General features: G+C 41.5%; 1 protein-coding gene across 2 annotated transcripts in view; it reads left to right on the top strand.

The window, feature by feature from the left end:
• Window positions 1–25,279, top strand: part of cdk17 (cyclin-dependent kinase 17) — a 32,177-nt gene that overhangs the window by 487 nt on the left and 6,411 nt on the right. For both annotated transcript variants that reach the window (XR_005892991.1, XM_041030534.1), the window contains exons 2-4: window positions 15,176–15,320; window positions 17,392–17,556; window positions 22,726–22,859. Coding sequence is in view for 1 of the 2 variants with exons in the window: in XM_041030534.1 (XP_040886468.1) it covers window positions 15,194–15,320; window positions 17,392–17,556; window positions 22,726–22,859 (426 nt within the window). In the remaining variant the exon portion in view is untranslated. The remainder of the gene's footprint in view (window positions 1–15,175; window positions 15,321–17,391; window positions 17,557–22,725; window positions 22,860–25,279) is intronic.

Raw genomic sequence — 25,279 nt, 5'->3', positions numbered from 1 at the left:
GCTATATTTCATATTTTACAGCTACCTTCCGTTTTTACCCTTTACAGTTATGACCGTAATGTACGCTCCTCGCACATATTTACAAAAAAAGCTCTTATTTACTTAATTCGGCCGTAAATATTTTGGTTTGTTTACACAACGTATGCATTGGCAGCCAGGCTACCCCCCAGCGACAGGAACCCTATGGTAAAGTGTAGAAAAATTACAAACTGCAGCAGTATAATTTGACTTCCAACATAAATTATCATACTGACTATTAAAGGGCGAGAAGAACATTCCTGCATTACTGGTGTGATTTCTGGGTAAGCAGTTAACACCAAGAATGCAGGACTGACATTGAAAAATCTCCCAATATATCATTAATTTAATTTAAAATCAGTTTTGATAACACAAGACATTAAATCCTAATTATATCAATGTTTATTTATTTATATTTAAAACAAAAATGCTTACAACTACTGATTCATTCCCACACCACGTTTTATCAACAGAGTGAGATTTTACTTTCACATCTACAGCACTGTTTTCACAGTGAAAATGTGGGTATTTGATTACTGCAAGTTGCAAAGAAAAGTTGCATTTTGACATGACCTTTCTTAACATGGCATAATATCAATCTGTAAACATTTGGTTTTCTGCTTATGGAAGCGCCTTTAGTTCTGCTTGTGCTGTGTCCAAGTTGTAAGCGGAAAAATGGCTCCTGCAGACTTGAAAGCGTCAGTTAACCTGCTGAAATGCCCACGCTTGAAATGATTTGTGTTCAGAATGATGGTGGCTTTGAAATGACTGTTGACTTTTGCTATGTCCATCAGGATGCTTTTGTGATTTGGGGCTTGAGGTGGGAGATAATGGTGACATCCTGCTTGGAAATTAGCTTGAGGAGATAAACATAACAATGTTTTTTTTTTTAAGCCTCTTGTGTATGGTAAATCCAACACAACACCAAGGCACCATCCTGTTGTCACCCTGGAAACTGAGATATTGAGGGAATTGTTGTCAGGTGAAAAGGCGCCTTAATTCCTAATTGATTTGATAGGCTTTAAAATCAGCCACTTATCACCGATCTCTCATCATTTAAGCTCTTTTCCACTTCCTGTTTGACCTGGATTTACTTCCACCGTCCTTCAACTGGAACAACTGGCCACTCAATTGAGTGCATGTGTGTGTCCGTGTGTGTCTGTGTGTGTCTCTGTGTGTGTATTGACCCACATTCAGATCCAGGCTGTTGGCTGTGTGAGTGATACACCCCCACAGGACAAAGTAATTACCCTGACAGACCCCTCCCCATGTCTGTGGGCTGTATAGCAGCACTCGTATTGATCAGTCTTTGCATTATATTGCATACAGCAGGGAGATGAGAGCCAGTGTACAGTGAATGTGCGCACACACACTCACACTCTTTCTTGCTTTTCCCATGGGACTGATACAGGAGAATATCCGCTGAAGTGAGTTGTCTTGTAGCAGAGTTATGATTTTAGATGTATGATTGCTTTCATTTTGAGAAGTTAAGGTGCCATGTGATGGAACTACGGCGGGTGTCAGCGGCTGGCTCGAAGTTTCCTGTCAGGGCAGAAGAGTGTGAGCAGAGGTCAGTTTGAAAGTTTTAGGTGAAACCGGGTCAATCCTTCCTGTTAGTAAATTATGTTGCTACTCAAGTGTTTACTGTTTAGAAAGATGGTTGCTGTCTGCGTTGCTGCTGCTCTTTAACTGTTTGTTAATCTGCTGTTAAAAGGAGCTCTCCAGTGATTTTACACATTGTCATGAACAGTGCCACTCAGTCTGTGAAAACAGACTTTTTGTGGCTCTGGAGGAGCCTCAGGTTCGGCTGCTTTGATTTTCACCATTTATTTTTTAGGCTGTCTGAACTGCTGCTTCGTATAGTTCGTGCTGTTTGGCCTGTCTAAATTTGGGATCCCAGTCAGAATCAAGTGGGCATGTGGATGAATCAGAGTATGGTGCTTGCCGAAATACAATGTCAGGATATTACAGCTAAGTTTAACTGCATTTTAACACGTACAATTAATAATAAAATATAAAACAGTGCTAAAATATACCTATATTCAGACTGACGAGGTATCATCATCTGTGGCGCAAAGCATGGTGATATCCCACCATGCTTTGCAGCAGAGCTGTCTGCACTTACTGATGATCAACCTCCAAAACACTGTTGCTATTGACAACCAGGCCAGCAGCTCTCTACCTCTCTCTTTCTCCCTTTCTCATTTATATAACTCCAACTTGTGCAATGTTTTATTGATCAGAGAGGTGTGTGCATGTGTGTGTCTCTGTGTGTATCTTTTTGCATGATTTTCTGTGTGTGTCTGTATATTTTGTATTATTCTGTGTGCTTTTGTGTGTGTGTGTGAGAGTTTGTAGGTCTTTGCATATGTACATGTGTGTTAAAGTGTGCATGTGTGTGTGGCTGAATGAACGAGTACAGCACTGTATGTTTCCGTGCGTCTGCCTCTGCGCTGCCACAGGGTGGGCATCATGTAGGTGAAGTAGTAATTATTGGGCTTTTTTGGGGTCTGGCTAATTCTAGGGCTTCAGAATGAATACAATTAGTGTGGGCAGGGTGCAGCTGGAACACACACTTGCACACATTTGTAGCCATATGAACTAACATACACACGCGCGCACTGATGAGGAAAGTTATTTGAGCCATGTGAGGAATGCGAGGAGTGGTGTGAGTTCATTCTCCCTCTCTTACACAGCATCAAACACCTCTGTCAGCTTACCGGTGTGTGTGTGTGTGTCATTTTACAGTAAAACAAAGCCATCTCAATATTTGTGTGTGTGCTGTCATCCTGTATGAATGTGTCTGAGGGATGTTTAGTCTTGTAGGATGGCTGCGTGTGTTTGTGTGTTAGTGGAGAAGTGAATGGAACTTGTCTTTGTTCTCTTTCACTCACGCAGACACACTTTGCTTCACTTGCTTTTGTCTCTTCTACATTGTTTCTGCTCAGACACACACACACACACACACACACTGTCTATCATTATTTCTGTATGTTTTGGTATCATGCCCCGTGTCCCATCATGCTTTGCTAGATGTGTGTGTGTGTGTGTGTGTGTGTGTGTGTGTGTGTGTGTGTGTGTGTGTGTGTGTGTGTGTGTGTGTGTGTGTGTGGAGGGTTGTGTTGGGTGAGTGAGACTGGCTCATAATCTGGAGATTAACCAGTGGCATTGTTAGAGCAGCAGCAGAGGGGGATTATACATGCACGTGCACACACACACACACACACACAGAGGTCACACATTAAAATAAACAAATCTGCAGCTTCATTCATGAAGTCACTTTCCCTCATGTGGTGAATACTCACTGTAAACTCAGGTGGTGTCGTTTGACAGTGAAGATGCTGAAATATTCATTACACACACACATGCGCACACGCACGTACGCACACACACTAGTGAGGATATAAACACCATGCTTAACTCAAATGACCACTCTGTTTGCCCTTTATTGTCTCTGAACAGAATCTTTAGTTATTGTGAGTTTTTCTTTCCTCCGTTGCTTGTATTTACTTAACCCTTAAGTTCCTATAATAAACCCAAACCAACCTTCACTTTAAACCCTAATTTAACACAAAACCCTGAGATGGCTGCTCGAAGAAAAGCAGAATAGCCTAGAACGGCATTGACAAGCCAGTGTAGAGCCACAAATCCCCAAAGTTCTACTTCAGTGCTTTCAAGGTGATAAGCTTAAAACTGTGATAAGATGTTCTTAGAAGGTTAAGTGGGAGATTCCAGCTACTGTTCACTATCTGCTAGCTGTCAACAGCAGCTGGTAACTGTAATCTTAAAGTTATATGACGCAACAATGCTTCAGTAAACTAATCTTCCAGCTTGCTAAGTCATAGTTAATAAAACAATTGAAATTGTGGCTGTGATTTTGAAAGTGCAGTCAAATCGCATTTTCAGTATAAAAAACAATCGTTCAGCTCAAAGCTGAGATGTCAGTTCAGGAGGGTTTTTATAACCATAAAGATCATAATAGAAAACTGTACGTCCACACAAACAATTACACACACAACTAAGTGGTACAGTGTCAGTGCCAAGTACAGTCAGCTGTAGTTGACATTCTGCTGTTCAGTACATCCCGTCCCACACAACTCTCACCATCTGCCTGCTTCTCTAAAACAGTTTTTGCAACTCATCTCACATAATCACAACAATGAAATTATCCCACATGCAGTTTCATTTATTTCACTCAATTCACAGTCAGATTTTGTTTTTAGAGGATGTTGTGTAGCTCACTGCTCTCATTGGGACTGAACCTGAGACAGACTGTGCAACTTTGTTCCAATTGCCCTTTCTTACTCTGCTGCCGCCTCTAACTTTAAATTCCAGTAGCTATAATAAAAGTGAGTTTCTTTTTTAATGTCGAGTAGTGATCTCTAATTATCCTTCTCTCTTCCCGCCAGGTTAATCACTGGCTGCTAGACAGGCATTATCTGCAATTAGTGCCAACAAAGTGCATCAAAAGTTCACAGGAAAAACTCATGAAAATTGGACCACAGATGCACATGAAGCTCAGAGAGAAAATAGTCAGGTCTTGTTGCTTATTAACTCAGCCATCTCTGATGATTTCTATCAGAAATGTTCTGTCTTGCATCACTAAGCACCTCATTCATCATTAACTGAAAGGTCAGATCAATTCGAGGTCAGTATCACAGGGACGTTTGCACACACACTAGTAATCTGGTGGTGATATATGTAGGTGCCATGGCAGAACAGACTGCGAAACAACAGAAGCTCTGAGAGTTCAATTCTAGACCAACTGACAGGAGGTCCACAGCTGTGAGGACATTGCACCAAAGATAGAAACTAGATGAAAACCATAAACAGTCATCTCTCATCAATGCTGCGGACATGCAGTGAAGCAAGAAATAGAAAATGTGCTGCATCGTTTTTCTTGATTATCAGCTGCAGGAGAAGGGCAAGTTGCCGCTCCTTGGTGTTCAAAGTGGTTTGTAGTGAAGCCATTCAGCTTGATTTTTAAAACAGTAAAACAAATGAGACATGTCCAGATATGTTCGGTGGCATTCATAGTGCAAATTAGTCCGAATTCAGTGCCCTATATGTGAATTGAGTGGACTTTTGCTCCTAGCTGGTAACACCCTAAAGGATTTCAGAAGACATTTTGGGAAATACAGTTTCACCTTCTTGCTGTCCGTCTGTATGTTATGCATAGAGCTACCACTCGCAGCTGGTTATCTTCACCCAGTATAAAGACTGGAAACAGATAGAAACAGCTACAGGGGGTTATGCACTAGGCTGTTTCTTGGCCTTGCACAGTAACTTCCTGTAGTCCTGTCATCAAGCCAAGGAACAGTCTGGCACATAACCCCTGTACAACTGCAATGTGTCATTTTATCACTTTTTCTGCAAATTAAACAAATGAGTTGTAATATGTCATCATACTGAGGCTTAGAGGTGTTAGTAGACTGATTTTCTTACACTCAGACAGAGCCAGGCTAGCTTGGTTCTAAGTGTTTCTAGTCTTTCTGCTAAACTAAGAGAAGTGACTGCTGGCAGGAATCAGAAATGCCAGATTTAATTAAGCTTTGTGCATCACAGCACCTGAAGCCTGAACAAAGATATTCTTTGGCCAGAAAATGGCTCATGTGCTGAATTTATGGGAAATGCTAAATCTTTGTCTGAGGCAGGGATGTCCCACCTGCCTTGGCACAAAGACAAGAAAAAGCCCTGGCCACTTTGTTGGATGGTGTGAGCAGAAAACGCTCACACACACACACACACACACACACACACACACACACACACACACACACACACACACACACACACACACACACACACACACACACACACACACACACACACATGCTCAACACAAGCCACCTTGGGGAGGTAACACCTGTTCCCAAAGGCCTGGGGGAGAATGGAAATGGATTTGGAGACTGTGTTCAGGGGAGTGGTGGGGCGTGAGAATGGAAAGCCATAAAACAGACAGAAGAAGAGGAGGAGGAGAGGCGATAATAGAAGGAGGGAGGTTAAAGACTGTTCAGTTGTGTAAGACGACCTGATTTCCTTAGAAATCTCTCTGTGATTAAGCGATGCTTTTGTTTTTATGTTGTTGGGTGTGTTTGCCTGAAGCTGTTGTTGCTTGTGTGTGAGTTCTGAGTGAAGATATAACTGATTCGGACTTCTCTGCTCTGGAATTTAAACAAAAACATGAATTGGTTTTGTCATTTCCTTGCAGTTTTTCAAATTAAAAGCACTGAAAGTTGCCAACGTTTGGCTCAAAAAGCTGCATTGCGTTGTTTTAAGCAACGAGAAAAGACGGGAACACTTTGCAGCAAATTTTCTAGGTATTTCAATGATGTGAATGAAATGTTTAAGACTGTTTTGGAGTAAGTGCTTCATTTGTAAGAAAGATCAGTCCTGTGTCTTTATTCATGCAAAAAGACATTTTAATTCTTGTCAAAAATCTCACAACACTAAGAACTAACTCTCTGAGTGAACTTAAACGTTTTTGTTGAAACCTTTTTCCCTTCCAGACTTTCTATTTTAGTACCTCTTAATTTGCATAAAACACTCATTGGGACCACAGATTTTGTGGTGGGTGTGCGTATCAGCAGCATACAGTTTTCCATCTCTCTCCACTGGAATGTGCCATATCCAGCTGTGTGTTTGGATTCACCAACCAAACATCCAGACAGGAAAACACATTCTTGTATGTTGTATTCATCCAGCTGTGTGTGTATGTGTGTGTGTCTCAGACAGGCCGGAAGCTTCTCGTTAACCCTCGTTAGTCTGGTGTTGCTGTAAGGAGACAGATGAGCATTATGTAACAGACAGACCAGAGGTGAATGCAGGTGTTGATTTTACAGTCAAAATTGGGGGGGGGTGGGCGGGCATTGCATACGTGTGCAGGAACAGCAGATTATTGTGAGAAAGTTAAAGAGAAAGTTAAAAGCAGGTGGTTATTTTTTTTCCACTTAGCACTGATGATAATTCTAATAATACTGTAAACAATGATTTTTAACCTCATAAAAAGATAATCCATTTTTTTCTTCAGAGGGCCAAATCCCCATCTCTACATTAAATACAAGCAAGTGCTTCAATGAGCTTCAGAATGACTGTGTATTAATGGTTTACTGTTGGACTGTGTAGAGAAACAGCACTCTGTGTGTACAGCTAGTGAAGGCAAGTCTTTTGTTCATACAGACTGAAGCTACAATGGGGTAAACAGGGTCACGTGAACATCATTTATGTGCAATAACATCGCTTATCTTATGTAGTAGATTGAGACTTTGACTACACAGGCAACACAAGAGACTCACAGAGGGAACAGCAGCAGTGACTGAAATAGCACTAGATGCCTACTTGGCTTATTATTATCCCGGATCAACATGAGAGCAACCTGAGAAACTGATCAAACAATACACATGAATGACTTTACTGCTTAATCCCTGCTGCAGAAAGCTAAGTCATGTAATATTGTCATAAAATAAATTTGTGCTTATTCGTCACAGTATCTGCCCATCTGGATTTTAGAGCAAAACATCAGTTTTGAAAAACATTAACTTCTTTGGTTGAGCTGAGGTGAACAGCATTTTTGGGTGATGATTTGTGTTTGTCAGTATGATATACTGCTGTCATATGCACATAATTATTTATTCCTTTGTTGATATGGAAGTGACGATTAATGCAGCTTTAAAGCGTGCTCTGCTTCCTGCTGTGCGTCTAGGTGTGCTTGTTTGTTTCCAGTCATCATTCACACACAAACTTGTATACACACGTTGGCACACAAAATACTGTTAAACTAGACTGCACTAGAGCAGTCTACCTGCTGCTGACTCCACCTCCTACCCACTGTGTGTGCGCGTGTTTGTGTGTGTGCGTGCGGATTGATTACAATGACAGTGTGAACTAGTGATAAGAGGATCATCTATCCTGCACACAGTCTCTGTTTTGTAATTGGAAGATGGATGAAGTGTATTGCCTTTGGCGTGACCTCAAGCTAACCCACTCACACAAACGCACACGTACGCACACGCTTATACATATATATGGCGTGTATCCAGTTTGTTTGTTTCTGTCTAACCTCACCCTACTCTTGCTGTAAACAGATGACACTGGAGTGTCTGGGCGTGCAGTCAAACCTTGGTGTGTGTGTCAGCTGAGTTCCCTGTGTGTTTTGTGGCCTGTGGGCTTTGTGTTTGTGTTTGTCATATGGCAAGAGAGCAACAGGGTAATGGTGCGCCATGTGCTCTGTTTACATTTGTTTGTGTCTGTATATGCGTGCGTATTCAGCTGTAAGACACTGCAGCCTTCGTACCTAAAAATAACGTAGTCCCTCCAGCTCGCCCTTCCTCTCCTCCATCTTTATCTTCATTCTTTCCATCTCCCCCATTAAATCTCCAGAGCAGTGTTTTTCTCCTTGTTGTTTTCGTCTCTGTTTCTACATCCCGTTTTTCTTTGTGTCTGTCCTTGGTGGATGGTTTGCTTTATAGTGCTCAGTGATAACAATTTAGCATGTACTGTATGGATACGTTGAGTGGTTTAGAGGTAGGGGCCAGCAGCATAATCCAAACTGAAATGTTATTTGACAGAGATATGATTAGTTTCGTGTAACTAATACAGCCAGATTTAAACATTTCGTGAGATAAACTGAGTGTCCTTTGCTCTGCGAATGCAAATTTCCCCCCGGGGATCAATAAAGTCGGGGATCAAAATGTCTTTTGCTTCTGTACCATCCATTTCCTGACATAACTCTCCTCCAGCTCTTCCTGGGGGATCCCAAGGCGTTACCAGGCCAGATGGGACAAATAATCCCCTCTCCTGTTCTGGATCTGGCCTAGGCCTCCTCGCAGTTGCATATGCCTGGAAAGCCTTCACCGGAATGCACCCTGGGGTTGTCCTAAACGGATTCCTGAACCACCTCAACTAGATGCTTTCAAAGTGAAATAGAAGTGGTTCTATTTCCAAGCTTCTTTTGGATGTGCAGACTCATCTCACTGTTACACAAGTGTCACCACAAGTGAGCATGATGATAACTGTGGTGTCTGTGGTCTTGTCAACCAGTTCGTTGAGCAGTGAGACTCACTCCCTCACAGTCTCACTTCTCTTTAAATCTCTCCTATGATAGCTCATGAAACTGTTCTCCCTTGTTCCTCTTCTCTTCCCACATCTCTTTGTTATCCAAAGGCATTTTTTTTCTCTCATGGCCATTGGTAATTTCCTATTAATATTAACATTGCAGCCTTTTGTGTGCTCACAGACACACACACAGGGTTATTTCAGCTCACCCCTCTGGGTCAGTCATGCTGAAGCTCCTTTTCAGTTTTCTCTCGGCCAAAACAAAGGGTCTTTCAGTGGAAAGTGCCCACTGCACCGGGCAGCAGCACTGATGCTCTGTTTGTGTGTGTTCTCATATTCACACAAACACATGCTTGTGACTGTACTCAGTAGGGTTCAGCTGAAATGGGTGCTTGAAGGCCGATGACAGTGGTAATAGTTTTGCAATGAGGCTGGATTCTTGGATTTTAACTTTTGCATGTCAAAAACGGAAATCAAATTTTCTTCTCAGCAGGGTGGAATAGACCTTGAAACGCAGAATCTGTGCACTCATTCGACACAGGAAATCCAGGAAATATTCATCTAGGGGAAAATTGCACAATTGTGTCTTGCGTTCGAAGCTGGAAAACCATTTACAGAACTAAAATACGGGGACTTCACAGAAACTAAATTCACTGTGAAATTGTCCAGCAATTGTTTATTTAAGCAGGTTTCACAGTTGTGGTACTCGGGGATGTCTTACGCAAGGATTCATGCACCCTGCAGGCTTTAGGGCGGTGACACCCTTTGGGGCTCCTGGTCTTTGAAGGCTTTGTAGTGCTGTACATCACATAGGACAGACAGCGGTGCTTTGATTGTAATGTATACCAGCAATATGAGGGAAACTCCCTGGTATCTGTCTGTGTGTGCGTGCTCCTGTGATCTCTATATGATAGCAGTGATGTAAGTGGACCTGAGGCAGTGCAAACATTATACTCACCTCTTATCCTAAAACCACACATTTGTAAATGAGGAAAAATCAAAAGAGAGCACCTGTGTGTCTCAGATTTCCCCTTCTAGGTTTTTCTGCTGAGCTTTAGTTTTTCATCTAAACTGCTTTGATTAGCATGTTTGTCACTGATTTATATGAATCTCTGATTTTCATTATGTAGTGTGTGTGTGTGGGCACCAGCTAGTAGGATGTGAATGTGGGAGAAATCAATGAGAGACATTTACAGATAAAGGACACTTGACAGCTGAATTAATACACAATTTGGAAAGAAAACTAATGTTCTGAAACCAGTTTGTTAATAGATGATAGAAGATGTGGAGGATGTTTGGCAGGGAGCTAAACTGATGAGTCAAACAAGGTTTAAAACAGTGACAAAATGAAGTGAATGTTAGCTGCAGACAGGGGTCGGAGGCTGATGGATTTTGGTAACCTAGGCTTCCAGATCTCCCCAGTTTGGGTAACACATAGTTAACTGCTAAGACTTAGGAAACTCACACGATGACTAAGCTTAATTAGATTTTGGGAACACAGCTGGATGAAGTTGTGTGTGGGGAGCACTTACTTCACAACTAATTAAATTTTGTAATTACAAAGGGAAAGCAAACTTTATGACCAGCTGGATTTGGGGAACACTCACACTTGATTGGTCACCTGCGGAGCAAATGCTTTCAATTCCCAAATCTGTCATAAACACAAAATGTAGCTACTGAAACCAAACATAATGTAGAGCTGGACCACCACCTCCACCACCACCCAGTGAGTCTCTCTTCCTCTCTTTCAGCAGTACTGTACATGCCTTCAGTCACTGGGGTGATTTCATGGCTCTTAACCAAACACAAAGACTCCATTATGGCTCCTCTCACTGAAATAAACTCACTTTCTTTCTCCTATTCCTTTTCTCCTTCCTCGTCCTCGTCCTCGTCTTCGTCTTCCTCCTCCCACTCTTTCTCCTCCTCTTCACATTCACACTTTCACCCACATCCCTGAGATCGAATATAAAGCCACATTTTCCGTCTCATTACCTCACTCGGATATTGGAGTGGGGAATGAAGAGAGGAAAATTAAGGTAGAAGAGGAGGGAATGAGAAAGGAAGGAAGACAAGGAATGGAGGTAGGAAAGAGATGGTGGTGGTGGTGGTGGTGTGTGTGTGCGTGTGTGTGTGATCATTAACCCAGTAATTAGGCCCCGTCGCCTGTTGTCTCCCCCCTCGTTCGCCCTTTGAAGTTCCCTCTTTCAGACTACCCACAATGCACTTGGGAGGCATCCAGTAGGGCACAGAGGAGTGATGGAGTGGGGGTTTTTGGGAATGTGGGTCAAAATATGTGTGTGAGAGAATTTTTGGAGATGCTGGTGATGAAAAAGAGAGAGAAGGAGAGAGAGGATTGGGGGACTCAGTTCTCTCTTTATGTCTCTCTGCAGTTGGCGGATTGCTTGTGCTGCTTTTCATGTTGAATTCCCCCCTCACACACATCATTCATATGTGCCAGATGCTGTGCACTCAATACATACACACACACACACGCACACACACACAGCGAATCATACACACACGTCACATGAGTCTCTTTGTTTTGGTTTGCTGCAGAGATAAAACCCGGCTCTGTTACACTCCTCTGTAAGGGAGACAAAGAGCGCTTATCTCACATACAGTGAGTGTGTGTGTGTGAAGGAGAGAATGTGTGAATGTGTTTGTGCGAGAGTGTTTTCCAATGAAGTCATTTTATATTTGTATTGTGATTTTTATGAGCTGGATTTTCAGCCTCATTAGATGAAATTTTAGATGAAATGTTTTTCGCATCACTAGACTGATAGCTCTTTGTGTGTGTGTGTGTGTGTGTGTGTGTGTGTGTGTGTGTGTGTGTGTGTGTGTGTGTGTGTGTGTGTGTGTGTGTGTGTGTGTGTGTGTGTGTGTGTGTGGCGTCATCAGATCTTCATGCCAAGAGGGCCACCAGGGCCAGCATGACACACTTCTCCTCCAAAAGTGGGTGATCACACACAGGTTACAGGACGACACAGCACACACACTTTGTAGACGGAGAGATGTTTAGAAAAATACAAAAAAAAATTTAAATAAATTGAACAATAAAAATAACAGAAAAAATAAAAATACATAAAATAACAGACTCATTGTTCCACGCTGCACAACAGAGCGACACAGGAAATCATTCCTGCCTGTTGCAATCAAACTATATAACTCTGGACTGTAAAAAATCACGGACTCATGTATACTGTGTATACGTTATCTTTTAAACTATCAACCACAAACCTCATGCACATATTGCAAACATTAAGATGCCTTATCTTTTCTATTTGTATATTAGTTGTATATATTGTTCTGTTTGACATTTGACATTGGAGTTACTGCAGTATTTTTACTTGATTCTCATTGTAACTATACTGTTATTTTGTTTTTCATTTATTTATTTTTGTTTTCATTTACTTATTTATTCTAGAATTTTTTTCTATCACCACACACTGTGCAATTTTCCTCTTCTTTTAAACTGGGAGTTAAAGTAACAGAAAGAATTTCCCTACGGGGATTAATAAAGTTATTCTGATTCTGATTCTGATAATATTAACAGAATGAAGGGCAGAAATAACTGTGTAGCTCAGTGGTTGGTTTTGAGGCCATGGTTTGTAGTATTTTTAAGTAACTACCTCTGTCAGGTGGCCAAGAGTACATGTGCGTCAGTAAACTGGACTTCAGACTTCAGTAGTTTCTTTAAAAGTTTTTCTTTGCTTTCTTGCTAATTCAGACTGCAACAGCTATTTCTGCAAGTAGCCTTGTTTTACTTTGAAAAGTCATAGCAGAGCATGAGCTCCTTATGCAGTGGGACAATAAAGCAGTTACATCATCCTAAACAGTAGCACCATCAGTCCAGACCTCTTCATGAAACTGTAGCATGTATGTTATTGAAACCAAATATCTTAGAATATAAGATTGTTCTTAAATTTGTGTTCATGCTTTGTTGGTATTCAGTTGAAACTGACCAGCTGCTGTAGTTTCAAAGTCTTTCAGAGGAAATATAAAGAACCCTGTGAAAAACGATATGCCTACAGTGCAATTAATATTTATGAAATGCAATCTTTTAATTAATAAATTCCTCTTCCGATAGCCTGTTGGGCTTTAATTAGACCAACTGCAGCCAGCTGAGAGGAAATTCAGGTCATGTCCCCACACACACACACGCACAGACACGTACACTGAATCCGATGAACAGGTTGCGGTTGTGTGTTGCTGAGTTGGTGTGACATTGTGGTCACACGCCCCGACACTGATTGATGAAGTCATTCTCGCCACGCAGTGCCACGAATGACAAATTGCTGTAGGGGTGTGTGTGAGTGTGTGTTTGAGCAGACAGTCAGATGGTGTCTCATGAGTATGAGGGGAGCTAACGACCTTGAGGGAGCGAGAGAGAGAGAGAGAGAGAGAGAGAGAGAGAGAGAGAGAGAGAGAGAGATGGAGAGCGAGGAGGGATGGTGACGGCAGGGGTCGGCTGGTTTTGCGCTGAGGGTCAGGAGCGGGCGGGGCATTTCTGCTGCTTCCTCACCGCATTTCCTCCTCTCGCACACACATACATACACTAACTGTACACACACACTACACACACTTGCATGGGGCGTTAACGCAGCGACACAATGAGCAGGGACTGGCCTGAGGCAGATTGAGCAAGGTGTTTCCTGTGACCTGGACAACTGCTGCGTCAACACAAATGCACTGGTCTGGAACGACACTCGCCTGTGCTTGTAGACGTGTGTGTGTGTGTTTTCTGTTGACTGATTTGACTCTCTCCTCATTCAGAGTTCATTAATCTCTCCCTGTACAAATGTGCGAATGTGCGTGTAAGTGAAAACAGCTGTATTTAAAAGCCTGTGATATTCATCCTTTATTCATGCTTTGTTCATGGTTTATTCATGTGCTGTTCAAGCATTTGCAGAACGAATGAATATTGAATTAAAAGCAGCTTTACGGGACATCCAGACTGTTTCAAAATGTCAGCATAGATCGAAAACTCTCCCAGTCAATTAAAAAAAAAAAAATACTCCACCAAAACAGTGTGTTGCTCTTACAAGAAAATAAAATGCCCTAGAATGTGTGGGGTTAGAAGCAAGAAAATTTGGGGGAAAAACAAAAACTACGATTAAGGAAAAGAAAACGACAAAACCAGGGAGAGGAGAATGGAATCCGACAGTGTGCAGAGGGACTATACTACCACTAAAGCCTTCCAAAATTTAGGGAGAGACATAAAAAAAACCCCTTAAGACGGATCTCAAGCGGGAACTATTGGACATCAAAAACAACTTCAGGAATAGCATTAAAGAGGAATTCAGAAGTTTCAAGATGGACAACCTCAAATGAGTGGTTAATGTCACACGTCACGAAAAGAATTAGAAACAGCACTGAATAAATTAAAAGAATAATAAGACACCAGAAAGCGACTGTCTACCAGCTGTGAGGTATAATATTTTTAGAGAAGATTTGACTCAGGTGCTCTTAAATTCCTTTAATTTGACACTTGAGAAAAGTCAGCTCCATCTTTGTGGAATGAACTTGTAATTGCTGTCATCCCAAAAGGAAATAAAACGTTGTGTAGCTCACGTAGACCAACGTCAGTTTTAAACCAGGATTACAAACTGTATGCGTCCAACATGTCGAGGAGACTGGACTCCTTTATTCCTGAACTGACACTGACCTAACTAGTTTTGCCTGTGAGATGCCAAAGTCAAGATAATATTAGACACTCTCTTTCATTTAATACAAAACATCAAAACAACAAAAACAAATGCTGTGTTAGTCAGTCTTGATGCTGAGATAGCTTTTGACATTTGCATTTTGTTTTTTATAAAAAGTCTGCTAACAGCATTGAAACTTTATATGATGCTCCTACAAGATCAATGGATGCGTCACTGATTTCATAAAACTTTTCACCTTTTTACACTTTACATAGAACCTTTGGCACAAGGAATAAGAGAAGGCAGTAATATACTGGGGATTGTGGTCAATAACAAGGAACACACACACAAATAAAACATCAAAACAGTCCTATTAATGTTGTGTGCATTTGTCTTTTTGTGTATCATTCCAGTACTGCTGAAATAATGTATACTGTGTGTCTCTGTGTGTCCCACAGGCTGTGCACTGCCCTGATATGGAAAAGATGAAGAGGATTAAGAAGCGTCTGTCGTTAACACTCCGCTCCAGTCAGACCATTGATGAGTCCCTGTCCGAACTGGCCGAGCAGATGACCATCGAGGACGGCGGCACAAAGGACAATGGTCAGTGTCGGTGTCTGTCAAGCTTTCTATTATTATTATTTTTTAAAGGGGTAAAATCTGATATTAAAATACCTTATAAGAGACCTACAGTTAATAAATAAACTTTCAAAAATACCTCATAATTAAACTACTGTACACACTGAAAAAAAGTTTTAGACGCTTGACCACAGTCGAACTGGGGAAGGAAATTCCACCGGTCTGATTTTTACAATATCTTCCTGTACACGACTGTCAGCAGCCATGTAAAAACCATACACACACACACGCTGAGCTTTCAGTATCTTGGCAGCTCTCGGGGGTGTTTAAATTATGAAGCACTGGCGTTGACCGAGAAAGAGAGAGAGAGTTCAGCATGTGTGTGTCAGTAACAGCTGTAATGGACTTCCAGTGAGTAGCTCTCTATCTAGTTATGTAACAGGAGTAAGAGCAAAGGAGCTACTTGATCACACACACACACACACACACACACACACAGACAAACACACTTTCCTCGACCTCTCTTTGTTACGTAATATTCTGCCTGTTTTGGCACCACAGTGCAGTGTGATAGACACATGAGAGTGATTGGTTCTCACTTGTGATTGACAGCTGCCACAATGAATTGACACACACATCCATCTTTTACAGAATGTTTCCCATTTCAGTCATTTTGGCTTTCACTCTATATCCACGAAGACTCAAGAAAAACTACGTGTGATCACAACTGAGCCATGTTTCGTAAGAATTGTTAAAATGAAGTAGGATTTTTATGTAGGTACCACTAACTCTTAAACTGAAATCTAAGAAATATTGTATTTATTTTACAGTCAGTTGCTGAAAAGGTTTCCATACTCTCTGCTCATAAACGCCATTAAAATTCCACTCAGCCCTGACATTTTTACCACCTTGTTAGTATCCATTTTCTGACGTGTCTGACAATCACCTGAAGGCAGCGTAATGTAAATTAGTGAGGTTGACGTGTGGGAACACAGCGCCGTCTGTCAGCTCAGAGTTTAAAAGGTCAGATGAACTGAATAAAGTCGGCAGGAGCAGAAAAATGAAATCTGAAAATCGGACGGACTTTGTGTAGTGGTGTTGCTGGACAGCCACTCTGCCCACAGGGAGTACGCTGGGTTGACATATTTGCTTACAGGGTTTCCTTGCCAAATAGGATTGGAAATTTGATTACTAAATGAGGCCCATGAATGTGCCTCACGTCTTGCTTATCAGTAGAGAAACAGAATTGCCCTTTGATGATCAATTTTCCAGTAATACAAACAGTTTTTTCCTTCATGTACTGCATGCCCACATCTGTCAAGCAGTGGATGTTTCGTTCAGATTCTCCTGGTTATGATTTCGGAGATTGATTTTGCTTATTAGCTTTCTTGCTGAGAGTTAGATGAGAAGATTGATACTCATGTCTGTACAGTAAATATGAAGCTTAGATTAGGAAAAAGATTGCACACAGGGAGAAACAGCTAGCCCGGCTCTTTCCTCCAGTCTCTCCGATTCATAAAGCGCTTTGATACGTGCACATTTTCCTTCACATTAAAACATTTTCAGCTCCATGTGTTTTTGTACCACACCTGGTAAATGCATGTAATCACATGAGCACACAGTAAAGCTGTGTTAAATCACGTCTCATGTTTTTGATCTTCTTATCTGACTAAGCAAGACAGTGAATAAGCATACTTTCCAAAATTTAATTGTGCTCATATTGAGTTATACAAACAATTATACAAACCCAAGTTACTGCAACATTACATAACTTTGGAGAATACTTGCTGTACTATTACATTTATTTATACACATTTCTCTGTAATTGAGCCTGATGGTTGGTATTTCTTGAAACTTCAGGACTTTGACTTAAATGTCAAATAAAGTTTTGTTGGGTTAAACAAAGCGTGGCCACACAGCAGGCTTTCCAAGTGAAGAACACACTGCAAGGGGTTGAAGAAGATCAGAGCTGATATTTAGTGTTGCCCTATATTTGTACCTCGTGTAGGTTCTTGAAGATTTGTGACGCAGCTGCAGATCATCTGATTTTCAGAGCACCAGAAATTACCACGGTTGTTGTTCTGTTGTGTTTCAGAGCCCTTCATGAGGAACGGCCGCCCCCCCACCTCCCACAGCATGCACTCCTTCCTGCACCAGTACACCGGCTCCTTCAAGAAGCCCCCCCTCCGCCGGCCGCACAGTGTCATCGGCGGCACCCTGGGGTCCTTCATGGCAATGCCGCGCAACGGCAGTCGTCTGGGTGAGATGCATGCACGTGTTCACACATACACAAACGGAAGGAAGTGAGTAGTGGGAGAGCAGATGGCATCTGGGAACAAACAGGAAACATGTCATGGCCCTGAGATTTCCGTCCTCCTTCTTACATTCGCAAACATGCTCTTGGCCAGAGTGACTGGGTGTCTTTCCCGTGAGGCAGCCTCTCTCTCTCTCTCCCTCCCTCTCTCTCTCTCTCTCTCTCTCTCTCTCTCTCTCTCTCTCTTCTCTCTCTCTCTCTCTCTCTCTCTCTCTCTCTCTCTCTTCGCCCTCAGCAGGGCTGTTTTCACCCAAGTGACAGCTGGATGGGGGATTCAGTCAAACATGACACATTTTCCTGTGTGAACTGATTCATCACAATCGATCCGTAGCAGTGAGTCTCATCCTTAGGGTTGGAAGGGAGACGATACTGATGATTCAAAGCAGCAACAGATTTCAAGCTAGGGGTCGTGACAGCCCAGAGGGTGATGAGATGATTCATGGGAACAACATGTTGTGGGTTCTCAGGATCTGCCAGCCTCGGGACTTTATTATTATTATTATTTAGTCAAGTAAAATCTGATATTTTTTTGTAGGATCTGGAGTGATGAGGTCTGGAGTACACAGGTACCCTTAAAGCTTTTAATAAGGTGCAGTGTAGCAACTAACATTGTGTTTCTTCAGATCTCACCTCGCTGGATCCCGTCTCATTGTACTTTCTGTTTACACCATCCTCACATCAATAAACAGAATCATCCTGCCCCACGTTTACATGTCCACAACATAATAAACCCTTTATTCAGCAGGCTTTGACCAGTTAATACATTTGCTTCTCTATGAATGCTAAAGAACAAATTTGAAACCAAATTTTTGGACGCTAACTAAATTAACTAAATATGTTATATTATATTATTTTATTCCATTCAAATAAATAATTTGTCCACCACTTTGGTCCTAACTTACATTCTTTCATAAATATAAATGTTTTCATTATTAATTCCATTGCCTGTGTGATCACTTTTACTTTCTGTACCAGACAGATGCTGCCTTAAATGTTAAACAAACATTGTTAAACATTATTTGACTGATATTTCTCCACATAGCCATCAGCCATAACCAGCATCTGTGCAAACAATCTGTTCAAATCAATGTTAGAAGTTCTTCCATTTATGGTTTCTGTTAGCAATGATATTATGTTCATTATTCAGTAAATATGTGGACCCTAATTGGTGCTTCTCTTAGCTATTTTTTGTCGATGGGTGATACACTAGAGGACCTGTTGAGCCTCGCACTGGACCATGGCCTAGATAGAAGGACGTGGATCTAAAAACAGGACATTTAAGTAGGACATTGATGTACCACATATTGCTGCTATACTCTGTGTGCTCATTAGCAAAGCTGCTAAAGGCAGCAGAGAGAAGGAAGACAAGAAGTTATAAGTAGAAATAGATTATGAAGTACAAAAACTCACAAGTGAAGGAAAGATGTGTGGAGATAAGCAGGAAAGAAAGATCAAAATTGGGTGGAGAATGAAATCCCAAGGTTTTGATAGAGAGGAAGTGGAGAGGCAAGAAACAATAAGAGAGGTACAAAAACAAAAGGAAAATAATACAGAAGGAAGATTAGAAATCAGTGTTGTTTTTGAAGAGGGTGCACAGGTTTGTCTGTGGGGAAGCGAAGGAATGATGAATGAAAGCAAAAATATTGCAAGAGAAAGAATTTTGGGGAGTTTTTGGAGACGACGAGGCAAGGTATGAAATAGCAGGAGATAATGGAGAGTTATGTGAAAGTAAAAGGAGGTTGAAAGGAAAAGAAAGTAGGACAGATGAGATCATTTGGAGGCTTTGGAGAGGAGGCACACACATTAGGAAAGCGCAGGTAGTGGAGGAATGTGTTGAAGCAATAGAGAGGGAGTCAGATGGGCCACTGCCTATGCAAACCTCGCAAAAGAGAAAACAAGTCTGGAGAAAGGGAGAGAAGTGGGAAGTGAAAAAAAATTGGTGAGGTTTTTGAAGTGTGGCAAGAAACATGTAAATGAGAGACAGAGAAGTGACAGAAAAAGGGAAGAGAAATCACTTGGAAGTTTTCAAAGTGGAGATAAGAAGGAAAAAGTGGGGCGAGAATGAGTTGTTTGCAAGGTGTTATAGGAAGAATTTTCTGGAAGAAGTCAGAGCGAGGTTTCAATCTCCTGAGGACTCATTTTCAAAACAACCGTAGAAAAACTTTGGAATTGCTCATACAAACAGGAAAGTTGGTCTTTATTCATCATGCAACATCATTCACATTATTGAACCTCAATGCCTCACCCATTCTACAAACCTCTGCTTGTGCACTTGATGCTGTATGCACAGTTGGTGAAGCTCTTCCCACTGTGTGCTGGAACGGTGGTTGATAAGTTGCTACGCATGTTAGTACAGCACACGGGCAGGTAAACAAATTATTTCAATGAGCTGCTTCAGTGTCAGGGTCCTGGTGTTGTGTATTCTGTCACCCAGTGATTCTGTCATGGCTCACTACAATACTTGAACAGAACTTTAATCATTAAGCCTGTTGGTTCACCATTTTGGTCCACACTCAATATTTCAACAACAATTGGATGGGTTAGGGTTAAATCAATTAAAATTAATGTATTCCAAACACAACACCCATTACTGATGCAGATGGATTACAGTTGAATGTCATTAACAGCTCCTCTAGTTCTCTTGTCACTGAGCTGTGTGCTCAGTGATGCAGCATTAGAGTCTGAATAGAGATATTAATGGTTTAATTTCACTGTGAATGTTTTCAGGAATGATAGTTAATCTATCAATGACACTCACATGGTTGACAGCAAAGTTGGGGTTTGTGTGTCTTTAAATTTAGGAATTGGTTTACCTGCGATCACACCTGTGTATCACTAATAGGGTTTGTTAGTGTGTTTGTTGTATGCATAGAAGTAAGTGTGTGCGTGTACCAAACCGTGTGTATAGAGGCAAAAGTGGTGAAGAAAGAGAAAGATTTTTGAGAAAAGATGGTTTGGGGTGAGATGTGGAGCAGCGAGAGCATGGGAGAAAAGCCATCCATCTCCCTCTCCACGTGGAAACCTTTCTTCCTCTATCTCCAACACCCTCACCTTCTCTCCTATCTCATGCCTTTCTCTTCCGTTTCAACGAAAACCTCACACATTTTCTCTCCATCTATTCCACTTAAATACCTGATGTAGTGTTTCACGTTCTTCCACTGTGACCAGAACCAAAGACCATGTGTAGAAAAGTGGAGTGACGTGTATATTGCAGTAGAACGGAGCAGCTCCAGAGGAAAACCCTGAAAACATTTTACTTTCTAAAAGTGGATCAGCCTTTCCTATAATCTGGGGAGACTTTGGTTTTTAACCAGATGACCACAGACAGGTCCATGCTCTGTGCCAAAGTGTGCCTTTGGGTTGTGGCTGCACCACAGAGTAATGAAGTACCACTTAATGAAGTAAAGTCTATAAAGTAGGGTGCATGAATAGAGCAAGAGAGCTTTGTTTAATTATAAAATGGCATAATCGTTTTCTAACTTCCAGACTAACAATTGTAAATAATCAACTTTGGTGTAATATTTAGAGGATTATCATGTTTGAAATAATTGTACACAGTTAATCTCCATCAACAGAAAGCTTACAGAGATTTCTTTCTCCGCTCTGTGCCTCCGCATTTGATGACAGACTGCATGGTTGGAGGCACTGACACACTGATGACAGAGAACTGCTCAGCCATGGCTACTCATTAACTGTGTTTGTGTGTGTGTGTATATGTGTGTGTGTGTGTGTGTGTATTTGGAGGAGAAGGTGGGCATGTGGTTTGTACATCAGCGTGTTTGCTCCTGCTGTGCTATGGTAGCTGTGGCAGTTTTACAGCCCTGGAGGAAGTGATGCAGGTTGGAGTGTTTAATCTTTGGCCTCTGGGGTTACAAGGGTCTGAGAGGAGATGGCAGAGAGAGAGAGAGAGAGAGAGAGAGAGAGAGAGAGAGAGAGAGAGAGAGAGAGAGAGAGAGAGAGAGGATGGTGTCTGTGGAAATAAAGATGCATATGTCAGCTATTTCTTCACAGCATCTTCACAGGTTGATGTGCAGTTATATTTATATTCAGTTTCAAAATGTGATGAAATATTTCCAAAATATTCAGTTTAAATACTTTAAAAACATTACCACTACTTCCAACACCACTCCAGCTTCTGCTTATACTAAAACCAGTGATTCCCATATGTCTTTTGCCGTGGCTCCTCTTTAGAAGCCAAAAATATTTCCAAGTTGACCTTTGTTAACAAAAAATTATCAGGAGGATAAACTGCATGTTTCTTTTCATGTCTGTTTCTCATTAACTTCTGGTGTGTGCATGAAAAATGAAAGTTAAACCTTGCCAAAAGACACAAACCTCCCCTGCTTTATGACTGTGAACCCAAGATCGAGGTAGACTGCTTCTTGAATTCAACTCATGTTTTCATGAGGATCACCCAGTCGTTCTTTTCTTCCCTGTCAAAATCTGTCCATCTTACAGTCAAAACGTCTACTTGCTCAGTGCTACAACATGCTATCCTGAATCTTGACAGTATTGGAGTGTTCTTGTGTGTGTGTTTTTTTTTTCGCTCCCATATGAATCAGCTTTTTCACAGCAGACATTTTTGACGAGTCATAGGAGGAATAGCAAAGGTGGAACGAAAAACATTAATGGTGGCTTTGCTCCAGCAGTTAATGTTATTAGTTACATCTGTGTGACAAGTCAAACGTCTACTGTGGAAAAAGGTTCAACCTAAATTTTACTCTGTATTTGTGCTCTGACCCACCTGCATTGGCTCTTGGCCCTCCCTGGGGGAACATCTTAAAATCATTTCAGCTTCGACTTCCAAGGTTGACCAATACAGAATTGATCAGTTCTAGTCGTTTATCAAGCAAAATGCCAAACATTCTCTGCTTTCAGCTCCTCAAATGCTTTTCTCTATTGTAATGTCATACTTCAGTGTATGTCCCCCTATTTGCATGCATAACAGTATATAAACATTCAGTAAACACATTACAGTATAGCTGTAATCATATGTAAGTGTGCAGCAGAGGCAGCTGTATGAACAGAGACTGAATGATAAATGGTTTTAAACCATTTATGCCAAATGAGTTACAGTAATATCAGTCAAACTTATGGTATTTTTGTCCCTGTCAGACATTGTACATGAGAACTTGAAGATGGGATCAGACGGGGAGAGCGACCAGGCATCGGGAACATCATCAGACGAGGTTCAGTCTCCAACTGGCGTCTGTCTGAGGAACCGAGTCCACCGACGGATCTCCATGGAGGTGAGACGCTCGCGCACACACATGCACACACTGTGCAGTAATTGCAAAAATGGCTGACACGGCGAGTCTGCATTCCACCCTTCACCCCCTCTTCTCCTTCTGCTACGCTCTTCTCCCCCTCGGCCTCATGGGAGATCTAAGTCAGGAGGGGGGCTGGGGAAGGATTGTTCGTCTCCTAATGGGCTCTCAGTGTCTGGGCATCATGATACTGATAGCAGTCCTGCTCCCTGAGGACCACAGCAGTCTCTGGTAGAGCGATGCCGTGTGATCGTCTGTGCTGTAACCACAGTCATTTTCTACATGTTGACTGTCTCAGCATGGCCCAAGAGCATGCTGGGATGGGGAGTCTCCTTTGTTCCCCTTTTAAGGATGTATATGGCAAAGTTATACCTTTCAAAATCATGTTACTGTTTAAACACCTGCTTGACATCAGTACATCAGTTGTACTTTAATAACATTTTAAATGAAAGTAGGAATAATCTTTTATTTTCCAGAGCCTTGTCTTCCCTCTGTAAATTTAAAACTCATTTAAAAACCACCTGCAGTTAGTCATTTCCATATTTTGTTCATATTTTCTGGCTGCACTCATCTCTTTTCTAACCAAAAGCTGTTCAGAACAAGCTCTTTATATGCTTACTGGGTCAAAGATGAGAAATTGGCTTTGATGGCCCACAGGGTAAACTAGACACAATCACTTACACAAGTTCAGCAAATTAAAAAAATGAACATGATGAAATGAGGAAAGGCTGCATGATTATCATGGGAATTTTTTTTTCGCCAGCTAGTTTCCACTTTCATGGTGGTTTCTGTATGAATCTTTCAAGACATCTTTGCTCCGAGGCACCATTAATTTCTCAGATCCCTGTTGTATTGTCTCACACTAGTGCTTATACAAGCTGAAAAAGGTGGTTCTGCAAATAAAATGATGCTAAATGTTGACTTTTATGTAGGTTTACCCAATAAATCATCTTTATCTTTATGAATAAGGACACTGGAAGAGATGAGCGTATCAACCTGGAGGCCTCCTGCCCTCTGCTGGCAGAGGAATGTACATGAGAAAACACACCTTGACGACATCCTTGAGTAATGTGTCTCTCACACACACACAGGCGTTGACCTATTTTCCACTTGTTTTCATCTAGTTTTTTTTACCTCCTTTCACTCATGTTTATAAATCATTTGCACAAAACACGAGGAACTGAAGGATGTGGTGATCAGTTGACCTGATATACGCTCAGAGACACACGTACGTAAGCTCTGTTACGTGAGCGTAGGTGCTGCATGCGGTTCCTTTTGACGCTGCTAGAGGTTTTAATGAAGCTGCATTGTGTCAGTAAGGAGGCTGAGGGTACAGTGACTCATATTAATACAATCAACAACAACAATAAAAGAAAGAACACCATTCACAAACACTATTGCATTCATTCAAATCTGAAATCACTCAACAAATTTATTTAAGTGAAGTTAACACAGGTTAATATGACCCAGCACTGCCTGCATGTAAGCATGCCCAGAGAATGTATGGAATTTTCTGTTGATCAATGACTTGTACTTAAAGTCAATAACTAATTGGGAACAATATAATGCAGATTAAATAAAAATATATGAAATTGTGTTGGAGACTGACATTAAATGAGAGAAAAAGCAGCACAGGGTTGTGTTATATAATACATCTTACCCAACATGCTTTTGTTTTCAGCCTAATCAGAGCTTGTATTTGAACGCACTCAGTTAATACTGACATCTTCTGTGAGCAGCGTTGCCACAGAGGAAAAAGAACTACCGTAAGAAAATGAAAGAGGATGAGTTGATGGCGTTTGTTGAGAGGCCAAACTTAAAAGCGTGCACGACAGTCAAACAGATGTGACATCTTCTGTCGCTGTATTTTTACTCCACTCGCCCTTGTTTTTCTCACATCTTTCAGCGTTATGCAAGTTCATCTCTGTCAGATGTGGTCTTATTTTGATCCCAGAATAGAATAAGATACGAGCCCAGAAATACTGACAGTGACAGCCTGTGCTGTGAGTACATACTGGCATCAATAAACGTATGTCACCTGGTTGCCTCGCTGTTTCTTTGCAGGTGAGTATTTTTACAGTCACAGTCTGATTTGTGCTTATAGAGGTTTTGCTGTTCAGCTCCGGTCACACTTCGGCACGCTGCCTCTTATTTTCACCCTTCATAAGATCAACTTGATCTCTGCCGTCTCTCTGTGGGAGTAGAAAGAGTTCAGACCGCATTATTTTAGACACCGTCCGTGTGCGTGTATGTTTGTGCGGGCGCGTGGGTGGACTCAGTAGCCTACATTGTCTTGTGCTTGCTGCTGCAACAGGCCTATATAGACTTGAGGCATGTAGAAGTATATTTTCTCACGGTGTGCTATGATGTGAACAGTTTGCATACAAGCAGCAGTGTGGCTC

Source organism: Toxotes jaculatrix, chromosome 22 (assembly GCF_017976425.1).
Source record: "Toxotes jaculatrix isolate fToxJac2 chromosome 22, fToxJac2.pri, whole genome shotgun sequence".
NCBI classification, from domain to species: Eukaryota; Metazoa; Chordata; class Actinopteri; family Toxotidae; genus Toxotes; species Toxotes jaculatrix.
The sequence above is the reverse complement of the archived record's forward strand: the minus strand, read 5'-3'. Positions and strand labels throughout refer to the sequence as shown.